We start from the raw sequence: 14,862 nt of genomic DNA, 5'->3' as shown, positions 1-14,862 counted from the left end.
ATTCCCATGATGTCTACATTTATCATGGTATCTCTTTCCTTGCTCTCCCACTCTGTCCCTGTTCCAGCTTGAAATTCCTATTCCCTTATGTTCTCATCCTGTACCCCTTACCCTCCATTGCCCTCTCACCCCAGTTTGCTTATATAGATCTCATCCATTTCTCCGTCGCAGGGCAACCTGCTTAGGGTTCTCCTTGTTACCTAGCTTCTCTGGAGCTGTGGGTTGCAGTCTGGTTATCCTCTGCTTTACATCTAGTATCCCCTTATGAGTGAGTACATACCATGTTTGCTTCTGAGTCTGGGTTACCTCACACAGGATATTTTCTAGTTTCATTTATTTGCCTGCAAATTTCATGATGTCATTGTTTTTTACTGCTGCGTAGTAGTACTCCATTGTGTATATGTGCCACACTGTCTTTATCCGTTCTTTGGTTGAATTGAATTGAAGACCCTGACATTAATACATACACCTATGAACTCCTGATTTTTGACAAAGAAGCCAAAACGGTACCATGGAAAAAAAGAAAGCATCTTCAACAAATGGTGCTGGCATAACTGGATGTCAACATGTAGAAGACTGCAAATAGATCCATATCTGTTGCCATGCACAAAACTGAAGTCCAAGTGAAGCAAAGACCTCAACATAAATCCAGTTACACTGAACCTGATAGAAGAGAAAGTAGGAAGTAGTCTTGAATGCATTGGCACCAAAGATTGCTTCCTAAATACAACCCAGTAGCACAGACACTGAGAGCAACAATTAATAAATGGGACCTCTTAAAACTGAGAAGCTTTTGTAGGGCAAAGGACACAGTCAATAAGAGAAAACAACAGCTACAGAATTGGAAAAGATCTTCACCAACCCCACATCTGACAGAGGGCTGATTTCCAAAATGTATAAAGACTTGGTCTGATTTTTAATAAGACAATAAAATACACACTGGAAAAAAGAAAAGAAGAAAGCACTTTTACCAAGTGGTTAAGGGGAAAGTGAAGATCTATTTGTAGGATAATAAAACCAGATGCTTGTGTCACAGCCTACACAAAAGTCAACTCCAATGGGTGGGTGGCTTGAACACAAAACAGAAAACTGTGAAACTACTACAAGAAAAGGTGGGGAGTACACTACTTGATATTGGCACAGACGAAGTCTTTTTAAATAGGAGTCTGATTACGGAGGAAGTAAAGCCAACAATAGATAAATGAGATTTTTATGAAATTAAAAACCATTTTTAGTGCAAAAGAAACTTTCAATAAAGTGAAGTAACAGCCTACATGTAGGATGAGAAAAAAAAATCTTTGCTAGATATGTTCAACAAAGGATTAATGCCAAGAATCCACAAAGAACTAGAAAAAAAGCAAAACATCAACAAAACAGGCAACCCAATCAAACAGAAGGCTACCAATCTCAACAGGGAGTTCTCAAAAGAACAGTCTCAAAACACAAGAGGTTGAAAATGTTAAATATCAAGCCAGCCATAAACTCTTTGATCTACAATGGTGTGCTGCCTGCAAAATATGCTAGGGCAATAGTGGCACAAAGCTTGTGGGGTAACCAACCAATAACTCATTTGACTTAAGGCCTCCTGGGTGTCCAAGAACCTAAGGCTAGAAAGCCCAGATGCCTAGTGTAAAATCAAATAATAATACTCTAAAGAAAGAAAAGGAAATGTAGTGATAAAATTATTTCTAATGTCATTCTGCTGTACTCATATATCAGTGCCTTGTTCAGCTCTCAGTGAGACTTCCTCTCTCAAAAACTAAAGTGAAGAATAACTGAGGAAGACTCAATGTCAAGCTCATTCCTCCCCATACAAATAAATGTAATATAACATTGATAATTCTTATATTTATAAAAAACAGTTCTTATATTTATAAAAACCAACATTTGTGAATTAGAACAAAAATGTCAACTTTATAGAGGGTGGCACATTAATAGTTTCAATATAAAAGATACCTTATAAAAAAGAATCACTGATTGATACACAAATGTTCCATTCTGAAGGAAAAAATGTTTTGACTCATTCTCTCATACTTTCTCATTAACACATACATACATACATACATACATATATACATACATACAGACACACACACACACACACACACACACACACACACACACACACCAAATGGGCCCCTTGAAATGGCAAACACCAAATATAACAGATGACTCAAGAGATGCTCACCACTCGCACTAGCATCAATCAGTAAGCATGTCTAAACAACTCTTTCTCTCTCAGCTTGTCTTACTGCCCTTGGAGTCATTTGAACTGGAGGGGACACAGAGAAAAATATGACTCAAGATTTCAATTTCAATTCCCAAGTAGAAAACCTGAGTCAAGAAATGCCCAAGTTGGCAGAGCCATCCAGTCAGGAAGACTGACAGTGGTAAAGTAGATGCATGCACACCTCTTTTCTTCAACCCTTGATCTGATTCGGCCATCACAACCATCCTGCAAAGCGGATGTGCTATTATTTCCCTTGCATGTGTAAGGAAAGCAAGGCACCATGGAGCATGACTGGACTGTCAAGAGAGCTGCAACCTATGATTCAAACTGAGAGGGTCTTAGCTTCAAACTGAAGCCTGTCACTGGTACTTGGGGGTTACATGACCTAGAATAAATTTATTTTTCAAAGCCTAAGTATTTTCCTCTGTAAAATCAGCTAAGGGTAGTGACTAACTCACAGTATAGATCAGTAGTACAGCAGTGTGTGTGTGCACGCATGCGTGCGTGTGTGTGCGTGTGTGCGTGTGTGCGTGTGTGCGTGTGCGTGTGCGTGTGCGTGTGCGTGTGCGTGTGCGTGTGTGTGTGTGTGTGTGTGTGTGTGTGTCGGTCTGTCTGTCTGTCCTTGGCCTCACTCTCCAGCACCACAAAAAATAAGAAGGCAAAAACCTTCCCTTTTCCTATTTAATGCAGACATTGTTAATTTATACATGGCTCTTTCCCTTTATGTTGTCTGTCTTACTATCATTCATTATCACAGTAATCAGAGTTGGCATAAGAGACAAAATGTGTCATTACTCTCCTAGATGCATCAATTATAATTATGGGGTTAATCTTAGAAATTCCCCAGATCTTAATTCAGTATCAAAACACTTTCACAGTGAATTGGCTTCACTCTCTCAGCTTCAGGATCTCCTGGTTGGTTTCTAATCCTACAAGAGACTGTTTCTTGTGGCAAAGAGCTTGTCTTTGCCTCTCATGTTCACAGTCTGAGCATAGTGATTGCAGTCATTACATTTCATGCCCTAAATTAAGCCCATTTACATGTATAGAAGCAATCTCAGAAACCCTATTCCTATATATGGAATATTTGTTTTCAGAAGAAGGACTGATAATTTGATTTCCATGAAACAGAATAACTATGTTTTAAGATGTATTTATTTTTGGTGTATGACTGTTTACCTGCATGTATGTATACCATGTGTGAACCTGGTACTTGTGGAAGTCATAAGAGGGCATCAGTTATCTGAAACTGAAGTTACTGAGGGTATATACATACTACCATATACATACTGGGAACTGAACATTTATTCTTTGAAAGAGCAGTACACACTCTTCACCACCTAGTCATCTCTCCAGCCCCAAATAAACTCTTTTGTCCAAGTTTTATTGCTGAAGAAAATGGGAGAAAAAGGGGAAAGAGAAAGTAAGGAAATCTATGACTCAAAATACAAGACTTTCAGAGCTCCAGGGATCTTTGGGAGATAGCTCAATTTGCTCAGTCGCTGGGGACGTAACTGACTTGCCCATGGTGACCCATTCAGGCATTGACAGTACTGAGAGTAACACCTAGACATTAAAAAGCAAATGAATTGTTTTCATTCCAATGAAAGTAAGTCACAGTAAAAAGTCACTTGATGCTAGAGAGATGGGTCAGATTCAGAGCAATTGCTGATTTTGCAGAGGATCCAGGTTCAGTTCAAAGCACCCATATAGAAGCTCACAATCATCTATAACTCCAGTTCCCAAGGGATCCAATGCTTTCTTCTGATACCCCCCCCCAGGCATGTACATGGTACATAAGCATACATACAGACAAACACTCATGTACATAAAAATAAGTGATTTTTTTAAGTCAGATAGAAGAGAAAGACTTCTTGGCCATGACTTAAGAGACAGAATTATTTATAGTATTGTTTTATATCCCTGGAGTGATTTCTATTTATCAAGCACTGTGTGAAGAAGATGTTCTTATTCACATCCTATGGAATGACCTCAACACCCTTTGTGGCAGAAATTATTAGTATATCAGTTTTACAAATAAAGAAGCTGTTATTTAAGAGATTAAGCAACTTCACATTTATTTTATATTGATAAGAGAGCACAGTTAGAATTTGATCCCAAATATCTCAGTTGGAAATTTTTGTTCCTAACCACTATATTTTAGCACAGGTCTTAGGCTGTTTATGTGTGAGGTTTATTTCCAGCTGAGGACTTCTTAAAATGAAAGCCTGTCCTTTAACATAAGATGAAGTCTTCTCGGACCCAAAGAAAGGAAGTCTCAGAGGAGAATAATGTGGGGATTTGGGTAATGGGTAGCCAGGCCCATCACCATTACTCCAGAGGACAATTAGCACTCTGAAGGAGTTAGTTGTAACAGTTATTCAGGTTCACACATTGGACCCTGGAGTGGCTGCAGTGTGCAGCCTCTGGGAGGCAGAGAGGGCAATCTCTGCCCATTAAAGTAATAAATTCCCACGAGTCATTTGGAAACTTTAGTGATAACGGAGCAGGTATTCCGTCAGCACACATTTTTATTTACACAAAGTCAATGTATTTAAAAAAAACTGATGGAACCAGAAATGAGGCACACACAGTGGGAAATGCAAATGGACAGATGATTACAGAAGAGGTCATGGATGAAAAGCCACTAACCTACTCTTGTGGCATGGATCTCAAGATACTTCTGCCTAAAGTAATTTAGTAAGTCTAACTCATTCCTTCCCACTTCATTCTCCAGAAAATACAACATTTCAGCTTACCCCAGCTTTCATCTGTAAAAGGGCAGAGAAACACTGCCAAGTCCTGAGGCTGCATAGGCCAGGCTTTGTACAGATTGAGTCCTTACAGCAGTGCCTGGTACACAGCAACTATTCAATAAGTATTCACAACTATATTATGATTGTTATCATGTGTTAATATTGTTGTTTGTTACTAAAAAATATATCATGTATTTTATTATAGTAACATGCCAGGCATAATACCTGACAGGCCACTCGGCTGATAGGCAATGGAAAACATTCATCCATTCCATGAATATTTTCCAGGTGCCTGTGACTTGAGGGAAAATTCAACATCTTAGAATACTCCAAGTCAGAAGCAGATGTGCAATGTGAGTGACAAGAAACAGTTTAGAGTCATGCCTGGACACAGGCAAGAATCAACAGTCAAATATCATAGAAGTGAGAAAACATCAACAACTCGAACTTCACCAACATATCATGGCAAAGGCTCTTTTGCCTTTTTAGACACGCTTCTGTGTTCACTTTGACATGACACCAGGACTAGCCTGCCTCTCTTAATTGCCAAGTGTGCACAGGCTTACCTCATGTGTTTAGAATGATAATCTAGTCTGGCTGAGGACATGCAAGATCAACTTTGCTGATCACTGTCCTAACAAACCCTCTTTCTTCCAGCTCTATTCTCTGGGGGAAATCCCAGCATCTGGCACTTCTTGACATACAACTAAAGCCAGTATCAGTCACTTCTAGAGTTTTCTCTCCCAACTCATGAAAACTCGTTCATAGCCCTTCCATTCTGTAGTTTATGATGCTGAAATTGATCAAATCCAAATTTTCATCTTTCTATTAATTTTGTGTGGTGACTTGTAGAAAAACATTCAACAATTTTCTAATCTTCAGAGTGTATATATACATACTTTTGTCTTGGTTTTGTTATGTGGAAAAATTAATTGTTAAACTATAGCTTGGATTCCCTGCCCCTCCCACACACATAGATATAATACATCAAAAATTATAGTCTTTCTTATTCATTTCCCTGTCTTTGAGCTTTATATTAAATATCTATAAAGCATTAAAACAACCATCTTTATTTTACCTTGCTCTGGCTTATATTTTTAAGTAAGAAAGTCCTTAAAAGCCACAGAAAACCTAATTCCAAAAGGACCTGAAACACAGCTGATTCAAGTGTCTCCTTTTGGATTTGAAAAAAGTGAGACTCTGGAGAGGTGAAGGACTTCCCACAGCCCCTTCCACCACTGGAAAGTTGCTGGGGACAAAATCCTACTTCCTCTCTTCTAATCAGTTTTTACTCGGTTAGACTCTGTCTCTTTTAGTAAACCAGATACACACCATACAGTTTTTAAATAGTGCTAACAGATTATCTTAGGGTGACAACTTCGTTTTCCAGAAGATGTCTGAAACTGTTAACTGGGTGTTCATAGTTTCTGTGGTCTTCCAGACATTTCTATTCTCTCTCTCTCTCTCTCTCTCTCTCTCTCTCTCTCTCTCTCTCTCTCTCTCTCTCTCTCTCTCTCTCTCTCTCTCTCACACACACACACACACACACACACACACACACACACATGTTCACGTGTGTGAAGGTGTAAAGGTATGCATAGGGAACATGAAAGCCAGAGGTCAACACAAAGCATATCTCTTGATGGTTCTCCACCTGATTTTCCAAACAAGAGTCTTTCAGTGAACTCTGAACTCATTGATTTTGCTGCTACCCTGGTTGGCCAGCGAGCTCCAGGCATCCTCCTGTCTCTGCCCCACCAATGCCAGCCCCAGTACCAGGATTATAGGCATGTATAGCTGGGCTTTTTTTTTTCATAGCTGCTAGGAGCCGCACCCAGGTCCTCGTGATTGTGCAAACATCTTACCGGTGGAGTCATTTCTGCAGCCCCATGTTTGGTTTGGTTTTGATTTTAGACAGAGAGTCGTGTGTCCCGTGTTGGCTGTGAACTAACTGTATAGTCAAGAATCACGATGAGCTTCCAGTCCTCCTTGGATTATATGTGTGTGCCAGCATTCCCAGTTTATGTGGTGCTGGGGATCAAACTCGGGCCCTGTGCATGCCAGGCAAGCCATCTATCAACTGGGTTACATCTCCAGCCCCAAGTCTTTCTTCTTAAAGCTACAAACAATCTCTCTAACCTCAGGATTACCCCTTCTCTTATGCAGGAAGCTTGCCTATGGCTGGAGGAAGAAACAACACAGCTGTGACTAGATTCATCCTCCTGGGGTTTTCAGATCAACCTCAAATGAAGGTTTTCCTTTTCATAGTCTTTCTGGGGATTTACCTCCTGACCTTAGCCTGGAACCTGAGCCTCATCACCCTCATCAGGATCGACACTCAACTCCACACACCCATGTACTTCTTCCTCAGTAACCTCTCCTTCTTAGACATTTGTTATTCATCCTCTACTGCCCCAAAGATGCTTTCTGACATCATCACAGATCAGAACACAATTTCCTTTGTTGGCTGTGCCACACAATACTTTGTCTTCTGTGGAATGGGGCTGACTGAATGCTTGCTCCTGGCAGCCATGGCCTATGACCGGTATGCTGCAGTCTGCAACCCACTGCTCTACATGGCTCTCATGTCCCATACTCTGTGTTTAAAGTTGGTAGTTGGTGCCTACATGGGTGGTTTCCTTAGTTCTCTGATTGAAACATTCTCTATCTACCAGCATGATTTCTGTGGGCCCAACATAATCAACCACTTCTTCTGTGACCTTCCTCCAGTCCTGGCTCTTGCCTGCTCTGACATCTTCACCAGCCAGGTAGTGACCTTCATTTTGGGTGTTGTTGTAGGAGTGATGTCTGTCATGGTAGTCCTCATCTCTTACGGATACATTGTTGCTGCTGTCCTAAGGATCAGCTCAGCTAAAGGTAGGACCAAGGCCTTCAGCACCAGTGCATCTCACCTGACTGCTGTGACCCTCTTCTATGGCTCTGGTCTCTTCATGTACATGAGACCCAGTTCCAGCTATTCCCTCAGCCAAGACAAGGTGGTGTCTGTATTCTATGCGGTGGTGATTCCCCTGGTGAACCCCATCATCTATAGCCTCAGAAATAAGGACATTAAAAATGCCATAAGGAAAGCTGTCAAAAGGGACTACATGCTTTCTCATGGACATTCATTTTTCTGACACTGGGTGGTGTTTACACAAAGATCTGAGCAGCTCAATTTTGCAGCAATTTATGTAGTTTTGACTACTTGATCTTCAACATGATTTGAATGGGCCCAGCTTTTTCTCTCCTCAGTTATTGTAATTTTGACTAAAGACTGATTTGTCACTATTGGTTTCTAAAATAAATAGCATGAGTACATTGATGTTTCAAATGTTCTCTTTAGCGGAAAACCTCACCATGACAAAATAACGTCCTGCAACACCAAAATACCACTTGTCTGTACTTTAGATACAGGACACAGAGAAATTGAGCTAGAACTCAGATGGAGGCTTCCTTCCTGATGGCTACTGTTAATAGCACCAGAGGGTGTTATATAGGCTGTTAGGAGAGACGTCATCAGCAATATCACCTAGCTGTGGACCTTGTCTAGTACAATACTGAACTGCTTGATAATATATGCCCACTGGACCAGTAGTGGCACAAATGTTCTAGAGGCAACCAATCACCTCCTGGTTGAATCTGAAGCCTATTCTATTAGAGGGAATACGTGACCTAAAGCCTGTCGCCAAGGAAGCACAGCCACTTTGTGGGAGTCTACTGATAATTCCCTATTGATAAATGGATATATAGTGCCGGGCATAGTGTCACACTAGAAATAGAAGCAGGCTGATCTCTGTGAGTTCAAGACCAGCCTGGTCTACAAATTGGGTTTCAAGGCAGCCAGGGCTACACAGTGAGGCTCTGTTTAAAAAAAAAAAATAAATAAATAAATAAATGGAATGTATCAAAACTGTCTTCCAAGTATTTGTTTATACCCTTAGATAGCACAGTTCTCAGTCCTGGTCGGAGAAGCCTCTTTTGTTAGTGGGAGGTGATCAAAGCAGAGATTCATGACTGGTCAAGGTGCTGAGAATAATAACTTTTGAGTGTTCAACTTTAAATAGAGCATTTATTTGACCTTCTCTATCCCCCAAGGTTCAGGGAATAACATGGACAAGGAGAAGAAAGAATATAAGAACATGAGCATGAGGTGGATGTTATGAAATTCTATCTTCTAGGAACGACATGGCTACTGAACTCCTGAATTCACAACAACTTTGGTTACCTGCACAAGATCTACAGGAGATGGAGTCCTCCAATGTCCCATACACCCCTAGCTGAGGAACCACTGGAAGTCAATGGTTCCTGAGAGAGGGAATCACATTTCTTTATTTCTTCATTTTCCTCTGGTAAGCTGCCCATGATCAGTAAACGACTTCATGGTCACGCACATGCAAGGAACCCCAGTTAAACTCAATGGGTTATTAAAAAACAAAAAACAAACAAACAAAAATCACATGAAAACAAGAGCAGGTAATATTGGGAAGAATAACAGTTCCAAAAGAAATATAAGGGGGACAAGAGAGGATAATAGGAGGTGAATATGATCAAAATACATTATATACATGGAAAATTTTTCAAAGAATAAATGTTGTTATCTTTTTAAGAAAAATGCAGTATTTTATCTAAAGCATGCATATTTATGTTTCTTCAAAATATTCATGGTTTGCCAAAGAACAGTGTACAAGTACTTGTGATGATTAGGGTTTTTTTGTTTGTTTGTTTGTTTGTTTGTCTTTTTTTTTTTTTTTTTTTTTTTTGGTTTTTCGAGACAGGGTTTCACTGTGTAGCTTTGCACCTTTCCTGGGACTCACTTGGTAGCCCAGGCTGGCCTCGAACTCACAGAGATCCGCCTGGCTCTGCCTCCCGAGTGCTGGGATTAAAGGCGTGCGCCACCACCGCCCAGCTTGATTAGGGTTTTTTTTAAAGGTTTCATTATTTTATTATTTTTAATTATTATCTAAATTCTCTGTGTGTGTTGGTTAGTTTTAAATGTCCATTTGTCACAACCTAAATCATGTAGGAAGAACCTGAAGGAAGATTTGCCTAGATCCATTGGCCTCAAGCCATGCCTGTGGGAGACTGTCTTGAGTGTCTTAAATGAGGCCGAATAGAAGACCTACCAGGAATGTGGATAGCAAGATTTCACCAGCTGCGCTTTGTGTAGAGTGAGGAGAGCAGGGAGGGAGCAAGCAAGTAGGCATGCATTGGTTCTCTCTTTGCTCAGGAATGTGGGTGTGACGTGACTCCCTGCTTCCACGCCTGTGTTACATTCCCCTCCAGGATGTAGCTAGGAATTGTAAGCCTAATAAACCCGTTCCTCCCTCCCTGTTGATTTTTGCTGGGATCTTTTATCCCAAGAACAGAAATGAAACTCAGACACAAATTGGCACTGAGGAAGTGAAGTTGTTCCTGTGATAAAAACTGACCATGTCGTTTGGGCAGAGGAATTTGAGAGACTTTGCAACTTTAGTCTGGAAAAGCCATTGGATGCTATTGGAAAAACCTACTGAGCTGTTTATCTTAATGAAGACAGGAATGCTGAAAGTAACGTGAGCAGTGGAAACCCAGCTCATGAGGATTCAGGGTGACAAGGACTTAGCTAGAAACTGGGTCAGGGGCCATTCATGAGATATTTGGGCTAAGAATATGTGTGTTGATCAGGCTGGGGCTGAAGAATCTGTTGTGAATAATAAGAAGTATGGACTATGGAAGTGAAAGTTGTGCTTCATTGGGACAACAGGAAAGTATCTCATCAGGGTCAGCGTGCAGAAACTCATCTAACTGTAGTCCAAAAGGGCCAGGCTGGCTACACCAGGAGCTTACAGCAAAACTTGGCAGTAATGTAAGAGATGTCTACATGGTATGGTGTTAACGAAATGAAGTGGTTGTGGGAGAAGCTGAGGCCTGGCACTGTGTGGCAGGTCTAGAGACCCTGTGGAGAGATAGTAGAAAACATCGGTGAAATCGAGGACTCAGTTGCCATGGAGACTCCATGATACTGAGATGCCAGAGCCATTGGATATTCCTCAAGGACAGCTGTGGGTGTGGAACAGAGCCAGGCTAAGATGGAAACTGTGTGATGGGAAGGGCAGAGCTGGGGGATGGGGCCACCAAAGCCCTCTGGAGCCCAGGAGATCACCAGCCACAGCTAATCACACACTGAACAACTAGGTTTGGTATTTACACAGCTGGATTTGGGTTTGGCTTATGTGTGAGATTGTTCACTTGCTCTGCCCCAGTTCTTCCTTTTTGGAATTAGAGTGTCTAATTGGTAAGTTTTTATTTATTTTAAAGAAGTTCATGGTTAAGAGACTTTGGGTTTTTTAATATTTTGGACTCTTGAAGTGTTGGACTTTTGGAGCTTTGTAGAGTGTGACTTTATTTTGTATTATGATATTAACATGAGACCTTGGTGACAAGGGTTAAAAAGCATTATGGCTTAGGGTGATATGTTTGTGTGTCAAGTTGACAAAGAGTGGATTATAAAGGATGACTTTAAATGTCAACTTGCCACAACCTAGAATCATATGGGACTAAAGTCTTAATGAAGGATTGCCTAGACCAAGTTGGTCCAGTTGGTGATTGTTTTAATTGCCTTACTTAAGATGGGAAAGAGGGCTCTGAATATGGGTGGTACATCTCATGGGCTGGGCCTTAAAACATAGAAAAACATAGAATATGTATAAAATCATAAAAAGCAGGAAGTAACAGGCAAAGGTCCCTTTGCTCTCTCTTCACTCTTGAATGTGGATGTGATGTGGCCATGGAACTGTTCCTTTCTGGCCTTCCCTTCAATGATAGACAATGTAACTTGGGATCGTAAACCAAATATGACCACTTTTTCCCCTTTACTGCTTTTTGTCAGGATATTTTTTACAACAAAAGTGAAATTAGAGCAGTACTTGTTTTATATCATTCTAATAAATTGGTCCTTCTGTAGATGTAGAAAGTCAACCATGAGAGCAAATAAAACACAAAAGAAAAAAAAAGAATCTTCTAATCATTAATAAATGGGACTTTTTTCACACATTAAAAAATCAACCTATTCCAGGTTCTGTGCAGTACACAATGTACTCCAATGAATTATATTTAAAATTTACAGTATCCTTTTGACATGTTGACAGAATATTAACACAACAAAAAGTCAGACACATATAAAGGCTTTTGTTATAAATTATCTTCCTAGAAAAACTATGAAATTCTCATTTATATACATACATGTCTTCCCATTTTTGTTGTAAATAATAGTACAGATGGCTTTGCAAATTTCAAATGATGTATCTTTACACTTTTAAATTTTATTTGAGGTTCTGGGGATAAAGTTTAGTTGGTAAATTGTCTGCCATGTAAGCATGGGAGCCTCAGTTTGAGCTTCAGAAGTCAAGTAAAAATCCAGGATTGAACATCATCCTAAATGGAGAAAACAAAACATTCCCACTAAAATCAGTAACAAGACATGGGTATCCATTCTCTCCATTCTTGTTCAGTATATTGCCTAAGTCTGAGCAAGCACAAGCCATAAGACAAGAGAAGGAAGTTAAAGGAATACATATAGAGAAGAGAAAAGTCAAACTATCCCTATTTGTGCATGACATAATCCTAAAGAACCACCAAAAAACTCATATCTGATAAACACTTTCAGCAAAATGGCAGGATACAAAATTAATCTACAAAAATTAGTAACTGTCCTACTATACCAGTTACAAATACACTGAGAAAGAAATCTGGGAAACAATTCCATTTACAACAGCCTCAAAAAAAATACCTTGGAGAAAACATAACTAAAGAAATAAAGAGCCTCTCTAATGAAAACGTTAAAATGATGAAGAAAGAATTAAGAAAGATGCTGAAAGGTGCAAAGAATTCCTATATTCATGGATTAGCAGAAGCAATGTTGTAAAAATGGCCGCCCAACCAAAAAATAATCTACATATTCAGGGAAATCCCATCAAAAATTATACTGAATGCAGTAACTGAGGTCCAGAAAGACATATGCTTCACATTCTCTTTATAGAACCCACCTTCAAATATTTAGATGATATGGAAACAGATAAGAGAATGCTAGGATTGTGGGAGTGATTAAGAAGGCATGGATGGAGGGGATGGAGGAGGCAAAGAGGAAATAAAGGAGAGCTAACCACAAAAAAACGGTATATGAAAAAACTCATATGGAAGCTATTCCTTAGTAAGACAACTAAAATGTGTGTGAGTTGGAAAGATGAGCGATAACCTGCATGGTTGAACAGTGAGAAGTGTGGCAGTCTTTCTTCAGGGGTGTGTGTTTAAGTGCCTTCTCTAAGCTCCTGGGTTATATTTGCATATTTCTGTAACATTTTTTGGTGGAACTTAGATTTAATTTTATTTGATTACAAGCTTATGACATCACCATGATATGTATGTAATATTGTTTATGCTAAACAAGAGAGTGACCAAAATAATAAAATCCACTTGAAGCATACACAGTTGAAGCATGAGTTCATTACTATCATACAGACTTTAATGCACTGTCATGCTGTCCCTGTGCTTTACAGATCAGAACAAAAGATTCAGAGAAAGATTGTCATTTGTCAAGTTAGATGTGGGACCCAGTCTCCAGATTATCTGAGTCTGACAAATGTTCACTCCAGCCTCACTGATGTACCCAACGGAATGAGTCCTTCTCACCTTTGTGGTGCCAAGGTACCAGGCACAGTGCTCAGTGGTCCAAATGTTCTGGGTAAATGTTAACTATTTGAATGTATTGAGCTTTGCAGGTGAACAGCCTAGCTGATGAATGGATAATGGAAATGTGGTACATACATGTGATGAAATTTTATTCAGCTGTAAAAAAAAAATTATGAAACTTGAAGAAAAAAATCATACTTACTGAGGTAACCCAGACACATAGAGACAAAAGCCACACACACACTCATGGAGATTCTTGCTTTGAATCTTTAGATATATATGATTAACCTTGAGTACCTTTAGAAACAGGGAACTAGAAAGAGGCCAATAGGATGGGCCTATAAAGAAAGATTTTAAGACAGGGGATAACAGAACACAGGTGCCATAAAAGAGAAAAAGGGAAATTGAGTTGGGAAGATTTAAATGAGGAGGGGCTTGAGAGGGCAAGGCAGAGGAAGAGATGAAGAGGGATACCCAACACTAAAGATGCTTGAAAAAGTCATATAGAAACCTACAATTTTAGAAGTTTCTGCTTGTTTGTGTGTGTGTGTGTGTGTGTGTGTGTGTGTGTGTGTGTGTATAAATGGAGTTATCCTGCAGCTATAGGTTTTAAAACAAAAAGCATGGTGCCAGATATGAGGTGTTGCTCTTGGACAATATCAACCCTCTCCCAAATAAAACAAGTTATTACCACTGCTCTTGGTTACACATTAGAATTAGATAGTAAGGCCCTATTGTTAAAGACAGCATACATTTGGGTCACAGGATATGGAGAAATGTTGGAGATGCAGCCAGTGGTTGATGCAGTCAATTTTTATTATAAGCACGGTGAAACTCTCTCAAATAATGAATAAGGAAGGTCATATGGGAAACTCTGGAGGGAGGCAAGGGAAGGGAGAAAATATGTAATAATATTATAATCACAAATTAAAAATAACTGAGTCTCTGAAGATAATGTGGAAATATAATGACATAGTCACTAACCATTTTGTCCAAATCTAAGCAGGGTAGTTAACCAGTAACTATTGTTATTTGCATCTTATGGTCTTGCTTTAAATCAGAGACATAGAACCACAAACTTATATCTGACTTGAGATTACTGGCAGAAATGGCAACTCAGTTTGCATAGTTACCTGTATCCTCTCCTGTTCCTTTGAGCTCCCTTGTGAATATATAAATAAACATATCACATAGAAAAGGAACTTGCTG

At 39.6% G+C, this 14,862-nt stretch overlaps 1 protein-coding gene across 1 annotated transcript; it reads left to right on the top strand.

Annotated features, from left to right (window-relative positions):
* The first annotated feature begins 7,163 nt into the window (after window positions 1-7,163).
* LOC102919984 (olfactory receptor 5A2-like) lies at window positions 7,164-8,127 on the top strand. Its single transcript, XM_006996742.2, has one exon. It carries the CDS (start codon window positions 7,164-7,166, stop codon window positions 8,121-8,123), a length of 960 nt encoding a protein of 319 aa, XP_006996804.1. The 3' UTR covers window positions 8,124-8,127.
* The last annotated feature ends 6,735 nt before the right edge of the window (window positions 8,128-14,862 follow it).

This window comes from Peromyscus maniculatus, chromosome 1 (genome assembly GCF_049852395.1).
Source record: "Peromyscus maniculatus bairdii isolate BWxNUB_F1_BW_parent chromosome 1, HU_Pman_BW_mat_3.1, whole genome shotgun sequence".
In the NCBI taxonomy this organism is placed as follows: domain Eukaryota; kingdom Metazoa; phylum Chordata; class Mammalia; order Rodentia; family Cricetidae; genus Peromyscus; species Peromyscus maniculatus.
The sequence above is the reverse complement of the archived record's forward strand: the minus strand, read 5'-3'. Positions and strand labels throughout refer to the sequence as shown.